The sequence below is a fragment of the Sus scrofa genome, chromosome 8 (genome assembly GCF_054392235.1).
Source record: "Sus scrofa isolate SSC_HxYL_T2T_F1_AM1 chromosome 8, Sscrofa_HxYL_maternal_Yorkshire_Landrace_v2.0, whole genome shotgun sequence".
Classification (NCBI taxonomy): Eukaryota; Metazoa; Chordata; class Mammalia; order Artiodactyla; family Suidae; genus Sus; species Sus scrofa.
Window position 1 is genome coordinate 74,749,339 of NC_139390.1, and position 23,442 is coordinate 74,772,780.

The 23,442-nt window shown below is 39.3% G+C and overlaps 1 protein-coding gene across 2 annotated transcripts in view; it reads right to left on the reverse strand.

The window, feature by feature from the left end:
• Positions 1-18,025, reverse strand: part of GC (GC vitamin D binding protein) — a 33,835-nt gene extending 15,810 nt beyond the window's left edge. For both annotated transcript variants that reach the window (XR_014812662.1, XM_003356971.5), the window contains exons 1-6: positions 17,906-18,025; positions 7,377-7,446; positions 6,682-6,814; positions 4,323-4,534; positions 3,006-3,138; positions 2,318-2,412 (exon numbers count right to left, since the gene is read on the reverse strand). Coding sequence is in view for 1 of the 2 variants with exons in the window: in XM_003356971.5 (XP_003357019.1) it covers positions 2,318-2,412; positions 3,006-3,138; positions 4,323-4,534; positions 6,682-6,814; positions 7,377-7,446; positions 17,906-17,963 (701 nt within the window). In the remaining variant the exon portion in view is untranslated. The remainder of the gene's footprint in view (positions 1-2,317; positions 2,413-3,005; positions 3,139-4,322; positions 4,535-6,681; positions 6,815-7,376; positions 7,447-17,905) is intronic.
• Positions 18,026-23,442: the final 5,417 nt, after the last annotated feature.

Below are 23,442 nucleotides of genomic sequence, written 5' to 3' on the forward strand. Positions count from 1 at the left end.
ATGATATCTCCTCTGGTTTTACTTGGCCCTGTCTACAGCACCTGGATGTTCCTGGGCCAGGGATCAAACCCAGCCACAGCAGTGATAATACTGGATACTTAACCTACTGCACCACCAGGGTACTCTTCATTGTGGTTTTGATTTGCATTTCTCTTATTCATGATGTTGGACATCCTTCTATGTGCTCATTTGCCATTTACATAATCACTTTTTGGGGTGTACTGTCTATTCAGCTATTTTTAGTCAAGTTACTCTGAGTAGTAGAAGTTCCATATACATTCTAGATATTAAACCCTTATTAGATAGATGACTTGTAAACATTTTTTTTTTCCCATTCCATAGGTTGCTTTTTCACTTGGTTGTTTTCCTTTAATGTCTATTTTTGTTGTTGCCTATGCTTTTGGTGTCATTTCCAAGAAATTGCCAAATCCAATGTCCTGAAGCTTTCTCAAGTTTTCTTCTAGGAGTTTGATAATTTTAGGTCTTAGTTTAGGTCTTTAATCTATTTTGAATTAATTTTAATATATGGTGTAAGGTAAGGGTTCAACTTCACTCTTTTGTGAGTGTGAATGCATTTTTTTCCAAGCACCATTTGTTGAAGAAACTGTCCTTTCTACATTGTGTAGTCTCTACATCCTTGTGGAAGGTGATTTGGCCAAATATGAGTTTGTTTCTGAGTTCTATTTTATTCCATTGGTGTTATATCTTCTTATGCCAGTACCACAGTATCTTTATCACTGTTGGCTTTTTAAGATGTTTTGAAATCAAAGTGTGAGACCTCCAACTTTTGTTCTTTTTCAAGATTGTTTTGGCTATATGGAGTCTCTTGACATTCCACATGAATTTTAGTATGTTTTTTCTATTTTGGCAAAAAAAAAAAAATGCCAGTAGGGTATTGATAGGGATTGTATTTAATCTGTAGATTGCTTTGGACAGTATGGATATGTCAACAATGTTACTTCTTGCAGCCCATAAGCATGGAATGTCTATTTCTTTGTATTTTTTTTATTTCTTTTAGCAACGTTTTATTTCCATTTCCATTTTCTTTTATAAATATAACTATAACAAACTATATGGCATTCTCTCATGGATATATCCTAATTGATGTAAACACACTCTGATGTGATATTTAGGAAGTCTCTAAGTTTTTCATAGTTTAAAAAATGTTTTTAGCTAAATCTTTGCTCATACTGTGATGTTTCCTTAGAATAAATTCCCAGACAAATATAAATGTGCGATTAAGACATAATAGCTTATAGGTGGTTTTATGCTCTACTCGGCAAATAATCCCAAAGGAAAACTAAAGGGAAGCTCTAGAATGCCATTTAGGATTGGGGTTGTTCTAATGGAAGATTATTTTTAAAGGACTTAAAAAGGTAGTTTCTCTACTCATCGGGGAACTTTAGAATCTGGTGCCAGAATGAATTCTTTTTTATAAGGTTAGTGGAAAAATCTTGAGTCAGAATTAAAGGAATTAGACTAAATACTAAAGATATGAAGCTGGCAAATCTAGATGTCTGAAGAGATGGGAGAGACAGACCTAGAACCTGTCAAAGTTATAGTGTGGAAATTAACAATAGCCATACCAAAATCAAAGGGAAGGCTACAAATTAATTTATAATAAATTCATGAAGCTCAAGAGATAAGAAGCTTTGTGCTATATAGTATACAACAAGATTTCAGGAAGTTTTATTCCCCAAGGAAAAAATGGGCAAAGCAAGTCATGGGTGATGAACCAAAAAGGACTGTTTTGCTTAAATGTTTGTAATATACACTAATATGAATATGGAGGAAATAATTTCTAGTGGTTCTACCAGTCTTCCACCAGTCTTCCTAAGTAAGCATGGAAAAAGTTGATGAAAAGCAAATCGTGTTTTACAACAGTATTCCTCTTTATTCATATTTTATGTCAAGAGAAAAAATAACCAGGCCCTATGTTGGAGGATTATTGGAGCATAACACTATGGTCTGTGTCTTTTATTATAAATATATTCTTAGGAGTTCCCATCATGACGCAGCAGAAATGAATCCAACTAGGAACTATGAGGTGGTGGGTTCGATCCCTGGCCTTGCTCAGTGGATTAAGGATTCAGTGTTGCTGTGGTGTACGTCTCAGGCACTGCTCAGATCTGACGTGGCTGTGGCACTGGCCAGCAGATATAGCTCAGATTCGACCCCTAGTCTAGGAACCTCCATATGCCTGAGTACAGCCCTTAAAAAGTGGGGGGGTGGGGCAAAAAAAATATATATTCTTAGAGAATATTGTGAATAGATAGTATAAAAACAGATAAACATGCTAGTGGTGTTTAATCATTACCTGAGCCTTGATTTATCCTTCCCATAAGCAGCATATTGTGAACAGAGTCTATTGGACATAATGGTGAGAAGTGATAGATGTTTAAGCTGAAGTCTCTAGAAAATAAATAAGAGAGCATCTCATTAGATGGTCAGGAGTCATTGAAAGTGCAGGAAGGGCAAAGAAACCATTCTGAATCTTTTTTTTTTTTTTTTTTTTTTTTTTTTTGTCTTTTTGTCTTTTTGCCTTTATCTAGGGCCGCTTTGGTGGCATATGGAGGTTCCCAGGCTAACGATCTAATGGGAGCTGTAGCCACCGGCCTACGCCAGAGCCACAGCAACGTGGGATCTGAGCTGTGTCTGCGAACTACACCACAGCTCACGGCAACGCCGGATCCTTAGCCCACTAAGCAATGCCAGGGATAGAACCCACAACCTCATGGTTCCTAGTCAGATTCATTAACTACTGTGCCACGATGGGAATTCCTATTCTGACTCTTGTGATGACTAGAAAACTGAATTCTGGCCAAAGAAACTCATATTTTTCCCCAAAGGTGGAATGTATGTTTTTCCAATTTACAAACTACAAAAGAGGCATTTTAGAAAACGTTTATAGGTTCCAAAATCTGAATCTTTCTAACATTATTTTAAAGGAATGGCATTAACAGAAGAAGAAAATAAACATAACTATGTAATAAAATGACACCTACCTCTTTTAAAAAGCATACTGTTGGGCTTGGTGAAGTACAGCAGGACCCTACCATAGAGAGGTAACTCTTGGTGTAACTGACTAAAAGTGTCAGAGGAGCTTGTCCATAATTAATGGAATATTCATACATAAATCTGTGGGGCGAAAATGGCAGGATTGGTCAAAACATTCATGGGAAACAATCTAATTTTTCATAAGTACTTGGACAAAAAATACATATTCATAGTTTTATTATCTACAGCACTAGGGATTTAGAGAAAGGGTTATAGTAGTCAGTTTTAATCAATACTTTCATTAAAAGTTTTTTCCTAAACTTTCATGTGGATTACCTTTGCTTTTGTCCCTTTATTCATTCTGTGTCTACCATGTGCCATGTCAGCCTATAGTGCCGCTAATTAATGTTGATGGAAAAGAATTAAATGAAGGTAATAGATTTACCTTTCTTTACTTGTTTATTCCAGGCAGTTGCTCTATATAGGTTTGCTTATTTGTTGAATTGCTCTGTATAGGTTTGCTTATTTGTTGAAATCACTTTAATTTTTAGGAGCATAAGCCCCTAAGTGTCTAAATGGACTTGAGACCTTGGGCAAGAATCTTCTCTGAAAATTTACAGGGATGGGCAAGCCAACCAACTTGTATAAAATCATGACCTTGATTTTCATATTTCTAAAGCCAGTTGAATGGCATTGCTTTTGACTTCTGTGTGTATATGTTTTTTCTACTATCATAAATAAATTTTTCTTGCCATTTCTTGTTTTCATGATCTTCCAAGAGTAAAGGATCAGTATATAGTCTAACTCCTCATGAATGTTAAACAATGAGAAGGTAAAAATGATACGGTCATTGATGTGGTACAACATGGGTGATGCTCACAACTACTTGTAGTTGAGGGAGGTACTATAGGAATAGGGGAAAAGCTGTTTATTTCTTAAGCTCTACTTGAAATTAAGTACTTGGGCACAGCAATAAAATTCTCTCCGCTGGAGTATACAAGGATCCCTAACTTAAGGGGAATCACAATGGCTGCCATCAAATATTTGAAAATGTCAAATGAATAGGGACCCAAGTGATTCTGCTTCAGGGACTAGAACTAGGATGAGAGAAGAGGCGTTTGGGAAAGTTGATTTCCTCTCTGTCTGAGAAAGGCCTTTACAATAATATTCAGACAGAGATGGGCTGTTTTGGGTGAAAGTCACGTTTTTGTTAGCGGACATGGTCCAGGTTTTGGTGTAAGAGGGGTTTATGGAGGGGGGGGGTTAGATTAGACATGTTTGCTGTTTTATGCTCTGAAGTTTTATGTAGGATGAAAGCAGCTTACTGATTGGCAAAGCCCTTGGGGTCTTTCCTGAATGCCTCACAGATCTCGTCATTTGTTGGCTCCACGTAGGTAGGGAATTCTTGGGGCTGATGCTTCAGGGCAGCCATACAGAGTTTCTTTTCAAGGCCCTCTTTGGTGCAGCACTCAGCAGTTCCTGGGTGTACTGGGAATGGGGAGTCGCTTTCACAGGACTTATCTGACAGTGCTGAAGTCTAGAGAAAGAAAAGGAAAACAAGTAGATTCCAAGGTATCCAACTTTCCAGGCTTGCCATTCTCCATTTAGTATACCTTCTTAGTCTTAAATTTTAAAATTCTCTTTAATAACAAACCGTCTGTGACAAGTTGCATAATTCTAGTTCTAGGCAAAGAATAGCTGTTAATAGATGATTCAGAGCAGGCCAAAAAAAAAGGCGAGTGTGTGTGTGTGTGTGTGTGTGTGTGTGTGTGTAGCCATTAGAGGTTTAATCCTCTAGCTCAGTGTTTCTTCTCCAAGGGGATGTTAACATCTCTGAGGATGAGGGAAGTTATTTGAAACAACTCCATTGATTTTTGATAGGATCCCCCATTTGCATTCTGCTAGAAATACTCCATTGAGAATGAAGACCTCCCTCTGCCTCCTGCCCCTCCATTTCTTAAATGAACGGATTCTCAGTTCTTGACTGCTTTGGTCTTTCATATTGATTTGCATTCTCTTACCCAGTGGTTCTTGAACCTGCTTTTCCATGAGGATCAGGTGAGTAAAAATAAGAAATGCCTGGGCAACACAATGCAGAAATTCTTATTCAGTAGATCAAAGATAAGACCTGAGGAGCTGTTTTTTTTGTTTGGTTGGTTTTGGTTTTGGTTTTGTATTTGTTATTCCCCAAAGCGCTGAAGATTTATTCTCAAGTGCATCACAGGTTAAAGCACTGGTACAACTTAACTTACTGCCTCAACATTGATATACTGATACATGTAGGCAGACCAAAGAGTACCACCAAAGCAGTTGTAGCAACAAAATGTTTTCGGAAAGAATTTGATGTCTGGAATAAAAATGCAGAGTGGAAGTAGTCATCACAGAAAAAAAATTGGCATTTATATGGGAAAAATACCGTGGACACTTTTAAACTTATTTTACAAGTTATCTTTTTAAGGCAAAACTTTGATCTTTCCTATCAAAAGGAGAGCAATATGATGAATTGGTCATGTAAACTAAAGGTGAACATCTTACCCTCTTCTACACCTACTTTCCATGAACCTCTTGAAACTTAGGAATCCTGAGCAAGTTTTTTAATCCTTATCTCTTTTCAGTGAAGATTTTCCCATTTCTTTCTCTGGCAGCTTTCCCATTTTTTCCTTTTCTATTATCTACTTTCAAATAAAAAAGAGGTTTAAAAAGAAAGTAATAATACATTTGGAAAAAGTGCTTTAAATAGCAGGAGGGAAAAAAAGATGCTATGCAAAAAATTTCAATGCTGTCTCTGTTCTTAGGACCTGTCTCTAACAATCCTGGAGCCCATCTCTGGTCAAGGGATGGGTTAGCAAATATGTAAAAATAAAGTGGAAATAAGAATGTGTTCTGTTAGCTCATGGTCGGTAGTTGGCTTGTTTAAGATAGTGCAGAAGATTGGGTTGAAATAATATGCATTTGTGGAGTTGTTCGTGGTAGGGGAAAATGATACAATTCTTAGAAAATAGGTTAGAGCCAGATAAAGCAATTAATGGGTAAGAGTCATGGCATAGAGTATATTCTCATCGGATCTTTGGGGAATTGTTTCTGCGGGCTAATTGCTGCAGTCTTGAGCAGGAAGGCATTTGCCTGTAGAGTCCTTGATCAAGATGCACATAAATGTGATTTTCATTCGGTCCAGCGATGCCATTAGTAAATTGCTAGAAACACCTGCAGTTTCATCTTTTTCAGCTGTTGTCTGTATTGTGAAAACTGTCATTCGAACATTTTAAATTTCTGCATATATACTCTTAAGTGAGAAAATACAGAACGGTGTGTGTGTGGATAGGGGGATTTTTGAACTCCAAAATAATTTGAAACCAATACTAAATTTTTCTAGGGCAGCTGGTACCAGTTGTGGCATGATACAGGTGTGGGTATTAGTAGGCTTCTAAGATACATGGAATATATTAGAATTATTCCTAGAGGTTCATAAATTCATATACACCCCAGTTTTACCACTTGAACCTTGTAGAACTAATGGGCAAAATTGACTTACTATGCTAGAGTAAACTTGGGCACCAGGACAATAGGCTTCATATTTCTCCCAAACCTGGAGTAGGTGGGTGGCTATCCAAGGTTGCCCCATGACCTTTGGGCCTATCTTGATTGCCTTCTATGGAACAGACATGGCCAACCATAGAGCCCTACCCTGTTGTCATAGCAGTCAGGGTCGGCCCCCTCAGCACAGCAGGCTTCTGTCAAGGACACAACTTCATTCACAAGATGACTGATCTGTTCAAAGGTGCCACTGGGAAATTTCCTGCTGTATAGGACCATCGACCTGAGGGGAAAGACACGTCAAGAAATGCAGAATTTTAGATTTTCACATTGGCATACTTTTTAATATGAAGTGTGTGTATTTTAAAAAATGGAATATTGCAGTCATACTTTTGACCAATGAACACATAATGTTGACTTTAGTCATTGTTCTAGGCAACCCTAGCTTAATCCTGTAAAGCAGTAAAAGTTTGATCTGTGGTTCCATCAGACTAGTCTCCTGTTGTGTTCTCTCTCAAGCTCCCTATATGAACTTGTTCTGTATCTTGTTGTCTTTATTTGCCAGAGTCCTAGCAAGTCCCATTTCTTTTAATTCACCTTAGGAAACTATGTTTATACTCTGAACTCATTAATAGATTTGTGACAAATTCTAGACTATAGTGACAATAGTTCAATCTTTGGATGTCTTCCATTTGCCTGACATCTCTGCCCACTTTGGCCCTGGTCCTTTACCCTCTTAATCTTAAGAGATGAGTTTAGCCTCTGAGGCTGAATTGAAGTCCCCTCACACTAAACTTCATTTACGGCCAGGTAATCAAGAGAGTGAGTGAATACCTCATACTTACAACGATGTGAAGTCATCTTTTCCCAGACTGGCAAGTTCCTTGCAGACTTTATCCTTCTCATAATCTCGACCTACAAATCAGATATAGAAAAGCTATCTTTTTGCTTTAAATGAATGTTACATTAAATATATATTTGGGATCTTCCGCATGATGCAGCGATAGTGAAAGCATTTCCTCAATATCTATATGAAATTTCATTTTTGGTGCCTTTTTTCCCCCACAATGGATCAGAATTTGATGGCATAATAAAAATTTTAATGAAAATTAAAGAATTAAGAAAAAAAGCAAGCTAATGCCGAAAGGAGGTAAGTCAAAATATACATGCCAGCTAGTGAGTCAGAAGCTTATTGATAGGGCAATCATTCTCCTAGGTCCCTTCTTTGTATTAATACTAAAATAAAGCTTTTTATCCCTTCCCTTCTTTCTTTGCTTCAATTTCACCTAAGGCCCTGAAAGAAGCAAGAACAAAAAATAAGCACAGTGTGTCTACATTCCAAAGTGAAAGAAGGCCCACTAAGGCACAACTTCAAGGAGGGGTGTGAGGGATTCCCAGTGTGGTTCAGTGGGTTAAGAACATGACATAGTATCTGTGAGGACAGGGGTTCAATCTCTGGCCTTGTACAGTGGGTTAAGGATCTGGTGTCACAAGCTGTGGTATAGGTTGCAGGTGCGGCTTGGTTCCAGTGTTGCTGTGGTGTAGACTGACAGCTACAGCTCCAATACAACCTCTAGCCTGGGAACTTCCACATGCCCTTTAAAAGGAAAAAAAAAGTGCGTGCCACCCTTGCTCTATTACCCACCCCAAGACTCTCTAAAGCAAGGCTAGGAATTCAACTGGGGGAAAAGATGAAAATTAGGCAAAATATTTTTTGGAGAAAGTTCTCAGTGTGGTGGGTTTGAGAGAATGGTGAGTGCTTCCCTTCACCTCAACATAGTGAGAGGAGCGTCCGAGAAGACACTCAGACCTTGGTAAGTGACCCTTGGAAGTTGGTATCTGATTGAGACTGGAATAATCTACAAGGCCAGGAAGATGTTAGGAGGTGACGAAGGAGAGGGCTGTGAGTGGGAAACTCTGCCTGGCCTGTGGCCCTGATGTAGATGGAGCCGGGAGAGCAGGATGGCCTGGAATTCTCTACCCACCTCAAGCCTTTTCTGAGCTGGAGACCTTGAGGGTAGTAAGCTACCAAGAGCGGGACACCTCTGGGCAGAAGCAGGCAAGTTGAAAATAAAAGGGCCAAAGGGAGGGCTTAAGGTGCCAGCTGAATGTGAGACTCCCCAGGGATGACAAAGGATCTCCAAAGAACCCCCAAAGAGAAAATATCCCCCCAAACCTGAGAAAATAGTACTATCTCACCAAGCTGCCCACTTCCTGCTGCTTACCTTCCTGCTAGCTTCTCTTCTCCCTGTTAATCCTGGAAGAGCTAAAGCAGCTACAGAGTAGAAGAAAGAGAACAGGTGGAGAGCAGAGAGGAAATTGTGCACCTCCCTTTGCCACCATAGGCAACAGGAGCGAAACATTCCTGATCTAGGGGGAGGAAGTTCAACTTTAAATGAATTTGCAAATTTTGGTCTATTAAGCTAATTAGACATTCCCATCACTATTATGAGGTTGTTATTTTGAGGTTTGAATGGGCAAGACACCTTATTATTGGAGTGATCAGAAAAGTCATAGAGGGAGTTCCTGTTGGGGCTCTGGGTTACAAACCCAACTAGTATCCATGAGGATTGTGGGTTCGATCCTTGGCCTTGCTTAGTGGGTTAAGGATCCAGCGTTGCTGTGAGCTCCAGTGTAGGTCACAGACTCAGCTTGGATCACATGTGGCTGTGGTGCAGGCCATCAGCTCCAGCTCTAATTTGACCCCTAGCCTGGGAACCTCCACGTGCCGCAGGTGTGGCCCTAAAAAGCAAAAGAGGAACAACAACAAAAAAGCCGCAGAATCTACCCTTGAAGTCCACTCAAGTGCCTGGGAAGAGCTGGTTCCCACAGGAGATGATTCTTTATTGATGGTGAGACCCACTTGTTCAACATACCTATTACATATGGAATACAGTAGACACATGGAAGGCAGCCAGTGTTTTTCTTCCCTCGTTCATCATTTATGAAAGTTAAGTCTAGGAAATTTCCCAATACTTTATGATGCTACATCTTGAAAAAAATATAAGAAGTATTTAAGTGAAGTCAGAAAAAGAAAGATAAATACCATGTGATAGGTTCATTTGTGACGTATATAAGGGCTATTGTGCTATTTATAAGTGCTATCTGCAACACAGAAACAGACTCAGAGATATAGAGAACAGACTTGTGGTTGCCAAAGGGGAGAGGGGAAGAAGTGGGATGGACTGGGATTCTGGGGTCAGTAGATGAAAGCTATTACCTTTAGAATGGATAAGCAATGAGGTCCTACTCTATAGCACAGGGAACTAGGTCCAGTCTTTTGGGACTGACCATGATAAAAGTTAATATAAGAGAGGGAAAGTATATATATGTCTTGACTGAGTCACTTTGCTGTACAGCATAAATGAGCACAACATTGTTAATCAACTATCCTCTTGCATTTAAATATTGGGAAATCCATCTTGGATAATAGAACTGCTGTTCTATGCCTTTTACCCTTAAAATGTCCTCATCTCAGCCCCGTGGAAGAGTGAATACACATAAGACAGGGTAGAAAGTTTTGTTTTATGGTTTGGAGTGGAGGTGAAGTGGATGGATTACAGGCCGAGGAGGGTTTTCTTTTTCCTTTTAAAAAATTATCTCTAGGATTTATTAGAATCAATGGTAAAAATGTCTGATTTTGATGAAAATTGCCTATAGAGGAAGCTGTTGCATCCTGTCTTTCAGGTGGATTATTGAAAATATCTAACTGAGCTGACAAGAGTCAGAATTGAGGGACAGAGACCTAAAGCATATTTAGTGATAAGGGACCAACTCAAATGCCATCAAAATCACACTGAAGGTGGAAAAAAATGATCAAATATCACATTATCTCAGAAATGAAGACAAGACAGTAGGATTAATAAGGCTAATAGTGGAGTATAAAAACCACTTAGAGTGAAACTGTTACCTGAGAGCCTTCATTATCTAGAACACTTTCTGTAATGTATTGACTCATTTACAAAGTTGGATATAGTCACAGTTTCAAAAGGTCAAAAAAGGCAGAAATTTTCCATTAATCATTAATGGTATTCAGTGGGACTGAAAATGAGGGTGCAGAAAGTATTAAGGGTGGTACCACGCTCCTGTCATAAGATGTGGTAGGATGGCAACAGTTTTACGGTGCTTGTAGGTAGAGCCTGGCAGTAGATTTTAGTTGATTGTGAGGGAACTTTATGGTATCTGTGCCTAAATAATAACTGAAATGATGAACAGCTTGTTGAAGTAAGTTTTTCTTTTTTTTTCCTTGGAAACATTCAGACTTTAACTGTGTATTAAAAATGCCCGAATTAAGTACAGAATTATATCTTCACGACCTTCAAGTTCACTTCTAAAAGGTGATAAAATAAAATGTGTAATAAACCTTTCTAGAAATAGTAAGAATTTACAGAATTTTTTCCCTCTAAAACTATGGTTTCAAGCCACAAAAAATAGCTCTAAAGAGAATTCTTTTATACAAAGCAGGTAACTTTGTTTAATAAACTCTCCCTAGAAAACTGCAGAGGTCATATGTATTTTGTTGGGACTTACCCAATAACATGCAAAATGGGAGGTACCTCTGATGAATGTTGAGGAAATGGTTTTGTTTCTAGCTTGCCAGAGTCAGTTTTCTCACCTCACCAAGAGAGTAATGTGATTCAGTGTGTTGAGAAAGTGAGTACATGTGAATGTGGTATAAGTGGGCCCTACAGATTGTCTTCTGTTAAATAACTTTAATTCAACCATGTTTGCACAGAAGTAATTGGGATCCCCAGGTGTTATGTACTGCTTTAGTTAGAATGTAAAATGACAAAGTAGGAATATGGAGAAAAATACTCAGGTCTTTCTCTTCCTCCTGATCGTCTGCCCATTTTTGCTGGAATCTACTCGGCCTTGGGTAAGACAGAGAAAGAGAAGCCCCAAAGATTCATGAAAGAAAATGAGTTAAAAATGGTAAATGTGGAAAGATAAATGTAGACCAAGCCAGAACAAAGATGGATTTTCTTCATAAAATGATCACTTTTGAAATGTTACTATATGATTTTCATTTATATATTTATTGCTTATCTTCCCTAATAAAATATAAGCACCAAGAAAAAAATAAAAGAAATCGAGTTAAAATAGAAGGATGAAACTGCTCTTATAAAAGTTACCTACAGAGGAAGCTGTTGTACCATGTATCTTTCAGGAGGATTAGTTAAAATATTTCTGTTTAAATGAATGGATGAAAATTTTTTTATAAGAAAGATCTGTAGCATAACAGCCTAAACAAAATGGGTTAATTGCTTTCTCATTTTCCAAAAAAAAAAAGACTGAAGTTAATTTGCAATGTGATTGTTACAAATTGATTTCCTCATTCCACAGAGTACTGTTAATGTTTTCCTACCAGTTGAGTTCATTTAGGATTCAATTACATGAAACAATCTCAGATGAAATGTAAATGACATTTTCTCGTTTCACGTCCTGTGTGGTTATGAAGAGGCTGATCTGGACTTTGATACAGCTGTGGTAAATATTGGCATAATCCTAGTGACACCGGTGAAATCGTTTTCACATCGTGACCCCTCAGCACTAAATGTTGACAGATGTCATGAACAGAATTGTTCTTTGCAATCACATGTCCCTTTTCTATCTGTATTGTGAAACCTTCTGGTAAGTTGTGTCTAATTCTGGACTTTTGAAAACTTTTGGTTTACTTTTGGGACATCTTTACTGCTTCATGCCTCTCGCCTCTCCCAACACATGCATACATGCACTAGTTATGTCTTTAAGACTTACTCTGTGCCAGGCAGGCATTAGATTCGGTGCTGAATGTATAAATGGGAGCAAAATAGACACATCTTTGACCTCACGGGACTTTCAGTATAGTGTGGCTAGACAATAACATACTTACTGTCTTGGTGCAAAGTTTACTAAAAAGCATATTTAGAATGCTTCAACTACTTATGGATCTTTCTCTAAAACCAGTTTGGTCCCCTACTAAAGCTGTTTGTATACAAGGAGCAATGGATAGACAATAACATTAAGTGGAATGAAGGCTAATACAAGATGCTAGGAACTGTCTTAAGTTGCTATGTTCTATTAGCTTCTGGAGAATCATGGTCTTAAAGAGCTGTTGGGTATTTATAGTTTTGCAATTTTATTCCTTTGGTATGTTTATTTCTATAGTTATTCTCATCTATATCAGAAAATATCAGTATATTTGTTATTATAATTTTAAAATATGCTTTGTACTATTCATTTAAACTAATCAGGCTACATATTCAAAGTAGCAGTTTTAGTTGAGAAAGTAAACATTATTGGGCTGGTTTAAGAAGCTGCCCTGATTATTGGAATTAAAGAAAACTGATAATGTCATTAAAAAATGTCATAGGGGAGTTCCCGTCGTGGCGCAGCGGTTAACGAATCCGACTAGGAACCATGAGGTTGCGGGTTCGGTTCCTGCCCTTGCTCAGTGGGTTAACGATCGGGCATTGCCGCGAGCTGTGGTGTAGGTTGCAGATGTGGCTCGGATCCCGCGTTGCTGTGGCTCTTGCGTAGGCTGGTGGCTACAGCTCTGATTCGACCCCTAGCCTGGGAACCTCCATATGCCATGGGAGCGGCCCAAAGAAATAGCAAAAAGACAAAAAAAAAAAAAAAAAAAGTCATAGAAGTGGCAACAAAATTAGTACTTGTATTTCATTTTTTTCAGGCTTTTGGGGTCTCATTTCCATTGACATTTTAAATCCTAAAGCATTGATCTTTTATATATCATATATATATGTATATATATATAAATGTTTCCTTTATATGTACAGATGTTTGCAGGCAGGTATGCAGTTTCGAGTCTGAGTCAATGGAGAGAAATTCAACCCTTTTAATACTAAACCTAGAGTTCTGCATGACATCTATAAATTAATCTAGAGCAAATTAACTGTGCCTCTTAGGATGTCATCTGTGGAACATTGCAGATTATGAAAATTCAGAAACAGAAGAAGATAAAGGGGGAATGGGCCAGTTGCTCAGGAACTATGACTGTGGTGGCAGATGACCTCAGAGACTCACTCAAATTTGTGTCTTTGGATTCAACTCGGGCAGAAGCCTATATAGATAGTACACTCACCAAAGTCCCAAAGGAGGCATTCTTCGTCCATGCATCTCATTTCACCCCCTTCCCTTCAGAGGTTGAGCATCTTATCATTTACAAATGCTTTTGCCGGGGTGAAGATAAGGGAGCACGTTTCCCTCTCCCACCTTTGTGGCATCCTGACTTGGGAACTTAGAATTCATTGCAGGGCTTAGTTGTTAAAGTAATAAAATTTAAGTAACATGATAAAGCATCATACAGACAGCTTGAAATCCACCAATGCTTAAGGAACTGAGGTCTGATAGTAGAGATTAAGAATAAGAATAAAACACTAAGAGCATCAACAGTGATCATTGCCATTGAAGAGATTGAAACAAAGCATAGGAAACCATAGAATGGAAGAAGGCATTTAGTCTCATGAAAGGAACTGAACCGTTACTTGAAGTAGAGCATGGATGGTAGGTAGGATTTTTAACAGGAGTAAATGAATTGGGAGAGGAATTTAAGTGGAAGGAACAGCATGAAGAGATACCCCAAACTAGGAAACTAGAAAACCACAAGTCCTATCTGGAAATGATTAATCCACTAATGAAACAAGTATGGGACTTAAACACTAGAAGACTTGGTGGCCAAGGTTTTACTTCTTTTTTAGGTAATGGGACATCTACTGAAATAAATTCACATAAGGGGAATGACCAACTCATAGCTGCATTCAAGGAAGAGTAATCTTGGATCTAAGAGAAACAGTACTTGGTAAGGCTGCTCTATGAAACAATGTTAGCCTATATACAAATGCTTAGCACATCTCCTGCCTAACATGTGCTAAAAACTCAGTGAATGATAGCAACTCTTTTGTAGTAAAATTCAGTGGTAAATTCATATGATGAACTACAGTTCATCTGTATGACAGTATCCCATGTGGCTTGCTCTAGTCCTTCTCTCAGGTTTTGGGCTAAATTACTTCTGGTCAGAGGAATATGGAAGAGAAGATAAAGTAGAAAATTTCCAGGAAGCAGGGAAAGGAGGTAACATATCATCTACTGGCCAGTTCTCCCTGGATCTGGCCAATAGCATTGTAGTTAATCCACAGTGAGATGCTTTCACTCAATGGTCCTTTCCTTTGGTAAGCCTCAGCCTGTCACAGGACCCAGAAGGTTACAGTATCAGATTTCTATTGCTGCTGTAATAAGTCACCATGAATTTAATGGCTTAGGTCTCCATTGGGTGGTCTGACACAAGTCTCAGAGAGCTGAAGTCAAGGGGTTGGCATGGCTGTGCTCTATCTGGGGGCTCTGTGGAGAGAACCCACATCCTTGTCGAGAGCAGCCTCTAAAGGTGGCCTGCATTTCTAGGCTCAAGCCCCCTTCCTCTGTCTTTAAAGCCAGCAACTTTGTATCTCTCAGTGCCTTTCCTCCTTAGCCACATCTTCCTCTGGTTCTGCTCTGGTTCCTTCTTGAGATGACATTGCCCTTGTTCGGTTAACCCAGCATTATTTTTCTCTTTTGTCAGCTGACTAGCAATTTCTATTCTATCTGCAACCTTCATTCCTCTCTGTGGTGTAAGCCATCCTATTGGCAGGTTCTAGACATTAGGATGTTGACATTTTTAGAGGGTTCTCACTCTGCCTACCGTACACTCACTACTATTTAAGCCTGAGATTGTACCATCAGATGACTTCTAAGACCTGAATTGGGGTGGCTTTATATCAGACAGTCTGATCACTGGGACCCCAACAGCCAGCTATACGTGTTCACCCCTATCACTTCATTAACCTCCCAATAGGGTACCTAATTTTTACGTAATTCACTTTTAGATTTTACTTTACCATATTTGTATCAGTGTTGGCATATTTTTGTTGTTGTTTGTCTGGTTTTTGTTTTTGCTTTTTAGGGCCGCACTCGCAACATATGGACGTTGCTAGGCTGGGGTCCACTCGGAGCTACATCTGCCAGCCTACACCACAGCTACAGCAATGCAGGATCTGATCTATGTCTGCCACCTACACCACAGCTCATAGCAACTCCAGATCCTTAACCCACTGAGCAAGGCCAGGAACCGAACCACAGCTTCTTGGTTACTAGTCTGATTCTCTTCTGCTGCACCACAATGGGAACTCCTGCACTGTATTTTAATACGAATTGATTGGGAAAGGGATGGGTGAAGGAAGCCAGTTCAACATCTGAAACAAGGGCTAGGGCAAGGACGGTATAAAGGAAATGCAATGTAGTAGATAAGAGAAGCAGAGTTCCCAGACTTTTGAGAAAGGGATGTATGCAGGGGCTAAAGGAAGTAGACAAAAGGGATATACTGAGGGTGCTCTGTGCAAGGCTGATGTATTTCAGGGCTGAAATTTGTAGAATATCAAAATGACTGAATATAGATAACAAAAATGAGTAACAAACATGATTTGGAGGTGATCATTCCAGGAAAATAGGGAAGTTAGTAAACAGAGCTGGTTTCATGAAGTAGGAATGAACTGGGGTTTGGATCAGTTGTGGCTGATCACGGGGTGCAGGCATTTTAGGAAAGAGCCCATATATTCGGGAAACTCCAGGTAAAATTTTTGTATTCTGATCTATATCTCAGAACACTTAGGACAACAAAAGCATTGACGGTGAACCAGCGAAGAAGGACTAATGTATGCCTTATTTCTTAAACATGTTTGGCCATAGAAACTTGTTTCCAAAATGAGACTTGATGGAAATGCACCTTGGGAAAGGGGTTCTAGACAAAGGCTGTGGGTAGTCAGTCAATTCCCTAGAACTATAAAAAGCAGAGAGAATGGCAGCCCAAACTAATCTTTCAGCAACCAAAATTCTTCCAACGTCTTTAATGTGTACTATGTAACCTTCCGCCAGTAATGATCGCACCTAGCTTTCGGGTAAATCACTGACTTTGTATTTCGGTCACGTTCAGATATTATAGAACAGAGGACTGATGGGTCAGGACTACTCCTCCAAGATACTGGACATTTAATATGTAGATAACTATTTTATGTCTCAGGAGTCATTATCTGACCTACGGCGCACGAGTAATCAAGTTCATGTGAAGTTCAGACCTTCAAGGGAGCCGACTTGAAGTTTTTAGCATACACGTCATCAGAGGCTGAGAAAATAAATACTAAGAGATGTTGAAATAGAGGTTGCAAAATTTTGTTAGCCCCCAAAGCACTGTAATTCTTTGGCTTGAAGTCAGTGTATACTTACTGAGTCAATAGTTCAAAATGGTGACTCACAATCCACATTATGGCATCCACATATACTCCCAGGGTCTACTGGACTTTGTGTGTTTTGAATATTCACATCCGAACCTACTCTAGTAGGACTTTTCAGATTCCTATCTGCTCCATGGAAACCCTGGGCAAAGTAGTAAGCTTTCAGAGTTCCTGGGCCCTGGCCTACTCAGAGGTCTTGCAAGGGACACAGATAAGACAGCATTGAAAATAATTTGAGTGAAAGTGAGGTTTTTAAAAGAAGTGAATATAAAAAGAATCAAAGTCAGGAGTAAAATTGTCAGTTAATAACTGGTATTTCTTGGGATACACACATTTTATTCCACTGGTTAAAGGTTATTAATATGAATACTGATGTATGACTTAAGTAAGGCTGTTAACTGGCAGCCCTACATGAAACTAAAATTTTCAAAGCAAGATGAATGCAGCTTCCTTTTATAAGCATTAAAAAATAAGCCAGAAAGTAAATGGAACCTTATTGTGAATTTTGCAGCTTGGGAACTTTCCATAAAGCTACGTATTACTCATAGATGAAGATACCATTTGATTAGTAACATTAATGAAAAATAGAGCTCAAATATGGTCATGTTTCATAGCTATCAAATTCTTTTATGTGAGGTATTTTAGAAACTGTAATGCATTTTCAAATATTACATACAGAGAATTCCTTGAAGATCAAAGAAATCTCAGTTGACTTTATGCATCACTGACATGGTGTGTTGTGTTCTTAATGGCAATAAATATTTGAAGTCTGAAAGAATGCTCAGTGATGGACCACAGCCCCCATTTCCATTCCCTTTTATCAAATAAGTTCTAATCGTGATGTATTCTTTCAGATATTGGTTATCAAGAAAGCAGGGAAGGATAAGTAACAAATTATATATTTTTTTTCTTTAATGAGATTCTTATCTTGATTTCTTGGCTATTCTATTTGAATAGTATACGTCACATTTGAGCTAGGTGAACCCCCTTTGAGTCTTCTTCCTCTCTCCAACATATTCACCAATTGTTTTTTACCTTGTGTATAATTTTTTTAAAATGGTTATAAAATTAGATGAGTGAGTTCTTATAGATGGTCACAGCGCTGGAAGTCTTACCTCTTTCTAAAGCATGCACAAATGCTACAGCAAGCAGGAAAATCAGAATCCTCTTCATTTTTCTGCTGGCAAGTCCTGCAGTACCCCCTGTCTCCTGTAGATTACAGAGTAAAAAATGGCAGCCCAAAGTAACCAATTCCCTTTACTAAGATTCCTGACTATGAACTAATAAATTATTAATCTCTACACGGAAGCAAGGGTGGTCATCCTTGGCCCACAAGAGATAAAATGTCATCAATCAAGGCAAACAGACAACCTGGGGGATGTAGTGGAAAAATCTAAGTGATTTTAATCATTAACTTTGCTGAACTGCAAAAGAGTCAGAGTATATGTAGATTTCTTTTCCCCCTACTGCTGCTGTTTTTCTAAAGCTTTAATATTAGTGGGCACATTTCTTTCCTTCTTTGTGTCCTCTTTGGACATTGCTTATCCTTCTCAAGTGTATAAATGGAAATTTGGAGGTCTTCCTCTTTGTTTAAACCTACTACAAATATGGTTCATCTTAAAATATTGAAGACTAGATGTTTAATAGCCAATTTATCACAATTACTCAAATTCATAATTTTAATGTTACAAATTTTATTGATGATGAGATAGTACTTTATATGCCATATTACACACATGCATTTCTCAAGTGCTGACATATGTATTAGAAACAACCTTTGGGGAGTTCCCGTCGTGGCGCAGTGGTTAACGAATCCGACTAGGAACCATGAGGTTGTGGGTTCGATCCCTGGCCTTGCTCATCGGGTTAACGATCCGGCGTTGCCCTGAGCTGTGGTGTAGACTGCAGACGCGGCTCGGATCCCGCGTTGCTGTGGCTCTTGCGTAGGCAGCTCCGATTCAACCCCTAGCCTGGGAACCTCCATATGCTGTGGGAGCAGCCCAAGAAATGGCAAAAAGACAAAAACAAAACAAAACAAAAAAAACCCTTGGGAGTTCCCACTGTGACTTAATGGTGATGAGCCCAACTAATATCCATGAGGATGCAGGTTCAATCCCTGGCCATGGTCAGTGGGTTAAAGATCCGGCATTGCTGTGAACCGCATTATAGGTCTCAGATGTGGCTCAGATATGGTGTTGCTGTGGTGCAGTCCAGCAGCTGCAGCTCCAATTCGACCCCTGTTTGGGAATTTCCATATGCTGCTAGTGCAGGCCGCGCCCCCGCCCCCCCCCCCCCCCCCCCGCCGCCCCGCTTTTTTTTTTTTTTTTTAAAGGAGAGAGAATGAAGCCTTGAAGTCAGGTAAATAGTAACGGAGAAGTTAAATGACTTGACCCAAATCACAAAAGTTAGTGGCAAATCTTGGACGCTCTCCAACTAATTTAAAGTTCTTTTTACTCATACTATACAGGTAGTACATTTTAGGGTAATATAACTTGACAGCTCACAGGTGGTCTTGTAGAATGCAAAATCCAACATCTTCACTTTAAGAAGGAACTAAGCCCCAGTGATTCACTGTTCATCCCATCATTGGAATCAGGTCAGTCCCTTTTTAGGAAACTTTTTTTTTTAGTCCCTTTTTAGGAAACGGGGTCAGATAAGGATCGGGTGGGTACACAAGCTCTAGAATCAAATTCCTACTAGGCTCTTATTGGCTGTGTCACCTGGGGAACTCATTCTGTCTCACTCAGCCTTTGGAGATAACTCTCAGTACCTTTGTCACAAGGTTGTGAGCTAAACCAAGAGAGTGTGCAGGGTCTGCCATAACATCAAACACATGGTAGCATCCATCAATCTTTTTTTTGGGGGGGGGTGCCCTGGTGGCATATGGAGGTTCCCAGGCTAGGGGTTAAATAGGAGCTACAGCTGCTGGCCTGCAACACAGCCACAGCAATGCCGGATCTGAGTCACACCTGCAATCTACACCATAGCTCACAGCAATGCCAGATCCTTAACCCACCGAACCAGGCCAGGGATTGAACCCACGACTTCATGGTTCCTAGTCAGATTCATTTCCGCTGTGCTACAAAGGTAACTACTATGCATTAATCTTAACTCCTGCTCTTATTATAGTTCTTGCCCACTCTTGTCACTGGCTCTCCAAATTTATAAGATATGAGAAGGTGACTGAAACTAACAAGGTCTGGAACTCAGTGGAAAACCTTGAAACCGGCCATATATCTTGGGTCTAGGACCATGATAGATAAGAGACCTAGAGTTTTGATTTTGGTTTAGCTAAGGACTAACTGCATGGGAAGATTCCATCAAAATATCAAATTGCACTAAGCAGCTACATTTTTAGTTGGATTCCCAGTCTATATTGAAAATAGTTGAATGTTAAATTCAGAAGCTAGACTCCAGCTAGTTGGAAAAGGATAACTAAGTATGATTCAAGCAGAGAGATTGCTGTAAGGCCAATGAAATCCATATGGTAAAGGAGAATAGAAGACATTCCCAATAGTGCTAGAGACAATACGGGAAAATAGTCTTATTGCTTAAGGACCAACTATATGCTATCCTGCCTGCTGCAAGTCTTCTAAAGTTCTTTAGTTAAACTGCTGCCTTTACAAGTTAATTTAAAAATGTGTCTTAGGGAGTTCCTGCTGTGGCGCAGTGGTTAACGACTCCGATTAGGAACCATGAGGTTGCGGGTTCGGTCCCTGCCGTTGCAACGATCCGGCGTTGCGGTGAGCTGTGGTGTAGATTGCAGACACGGCTCGGATCCCGCGTTGCTGTGGCTTTTGCGTAGGCCGGTGGCTACAGCTCTGATTCGACCCCTAGCCTGGGAATCTCCATATGCCGAGGGAGCGGCCCAAAGAAATAGCAAAAAGATAAAAAAATAAATAAAAATGTTTTAGTTTTACTAGAAACTGTCTGGAAATAAAACTCTAAACAAGTGCCAAAACACTTAAAAATAGCAAACCCAGAATTCAGAATAACTGAATAATTATTAACACATTATAGTTAACTGTTTTTCTTTTTTCTTTTTTGCTTTTTCTTTTTTCTTTTTTGCTTTTTAGGGCTGTACCTGTGGCATATGGACATTCCCAGGCTAGTGTTCCAATCAGAGCTACAACTGCTGGCCTATGTCATAGCAACAGCAACACTGGATCCGAGCTGTGTCTACAACCTACCCCATAGCTCATGGTGATGCCGAGTCCTTAACCCACTGAGCAAGGCCAGGGATTGCACCCATGTCCTCATGGATACTCATTGGGTTTGCTACTGCTGAGCCAAAGGCAACTCGTATAGTTTCCATTTTTAAGGTGATATAATATATGCATTTTTATAGTTTTTTAATTAATATTTTATCTTCTGATTAATTCATTCAAAGATACATTGGATTGTTTTCCATTTATTTTGCTCCAGAGTTTAAGATCAGCCTGTTCTTTGATTTTTTTAAAGTTAAAACTTTATCTCTAGTTTTGCAATAACATCTCCCACTTCTGTTTAATGATAAACTACATGTAGCAAGAGTTGCAACATCTCCTTTAGGTATCCTCTTGAGAAATCCATACACAAGCTGCCAAATGCATTCTCTTGGCTGAATTTTTTTCTGACTGAAAATTGACACTGCTAATAGCTAAATGCATGAAATTTTTCTCAGTCTTATTTATGCAACCCCCCTCAGTTCTTTCTTTTTTCTTTTTTTCTTTTTATGGTTACATCTGCACCATATGGAAATTCCCAGGCAAGGGGTTGAATTGGAGCTGGGGCTGCAGCTGCCGGCCTGTGCCACAGCAACACTGGATCAAAGCTGTGTCTGCAACCTATGCTGCAGCTTGCAGCAACATCAGATTCTTAACCCACTGTGCGGGGGCCAGGAATCAAACCCACATCCTCGTGGACACTATGTTGGGTTCTTAACCCTCTGAGCCACAATGGGAACTTAACAATTCTTTCAAATGTTGATTGCTTAGAATGATTTTACTGGAAAAAAATGGGCTTAAATGAGATGTCTCAGGTTGCCATGACTACTAAATCAGATGGGGGGGAAGGTTAAAAAAACCAGGTGAAATCTTCTGAAGCTGTTACAGCAGCACTTTTAGCAAGTCAGAAATTTATAATAGATATTTTAAAAGAATTACATATTAAAACATCACAGGACTTATTTTGCCCGTTGAAGAATCAAATAGCACATACAGAAGTTGAAATAAATTATTGTACACATGAAATTCATATATAAACCAGTTAAAAATCTTACTTGAAGTAATCTCCCACCTCTTATCTTGCTATTGGCTTTAGAAGAAATGTACGTTTTTCTCTAGACAAGGCTAGTTCTAGGCAAAATTGGGAGACAAAGCCCATCTTTAGTTATTTCACTATCACAGTCTGTTCTTTCAGTAACTTAAATCTTATACTTGTTACCAAAGGAGTATCTTTAGCATTTTTACACTTTTATATGCTGCTTAAAACTCTTCCAGTAGAAATGACCTTTTTCAAATTAAAGTCATTTGCCAGAGTGTGGGTTTTTTTAAATTGTATTTATCTCTTTATACTAATAAAATGCATTATCAGTATCTTTCCCTGATAAATGACCTGATGAAATGGGTGTGAGTAGCATAAAGTGGTATCCTTAAAGTTGATTGCAGCCATGGCCACAAGGACGTCTAGATGGTAGGGCGCTCTCATACGCCAACCACTTTGCTTTTGTTTACTCCCATGGGAAATTCCAATAGCCTATTAAATCTCCCTTTTTATTTAAACTTATTTAAGCTGCATTTGTTTGCAATTAAAAGCATCCTAACTAATGTGCTTGTAGACCAATCCTCCCTATGTGGCTGTCATTATTTACATAAAATGCAAATAGGACTGTTATTATCTCCCCACCTAAAACCCTTCAGTTCAATGCCTGTGTTAAAAGTTCTTGATTTCATCCTACCTACCTCTGTAAAATACTGTGCCTTGCAGATTCACATTTAGTACAGCTGAGCTGTTTGTGGTTCATCGAACAGACTGCTGCTGGCCTCCAAAGGTCTTTGTTCACACTCCAAATTGTACTTGGATTTTTATGCAAATCTGTGAATAATTCTGCCAAGACCATCTCAGAAGTTGAGCGCTGAAGAACAGGCTCTGTGAAACTTAAGAAAAGGTTAACATAAAACAAGACACAGAGACATTTATCCTGTTCAAAGTTGGGAACTGGGGGACTCAAGGTCTCAGGCTGTTTTTCGTGCCTGCTCTGGCCCTGCAATAGACAAAGGCTTTCAACATATATTTGACACCACTGGCTGCCAGCTATGGTGCAAATAGTGGGTGGTATAAGGGCATGCAGACCTTGACAGTCCTTAAAAGACCTTCTAATCCAGCTAGGAAGGCTGATGATAAAAACAATGACTGTGCTGAGTGGCAAGTGTGTGGAAGGTAGCAGGGGAGGAGGCAGTAAAAGTAGATTTAGGGAGACTGGTTTGAAGGCTGCTTTGAAGTACAAGCAAGGAGTGAGAGCAGCTGAGCCTGTGGTACTGGCAATGGGATGAAGAGACTCAGACCACAGAAGCTTGGGATGGTAACTGACCTGATATTGGGAGGGAGAAGGAGTCAGAGGTGACTCCCCAGGTTTTTGGATGAAGCAAGCATTTTCTGGAATAGAACACCC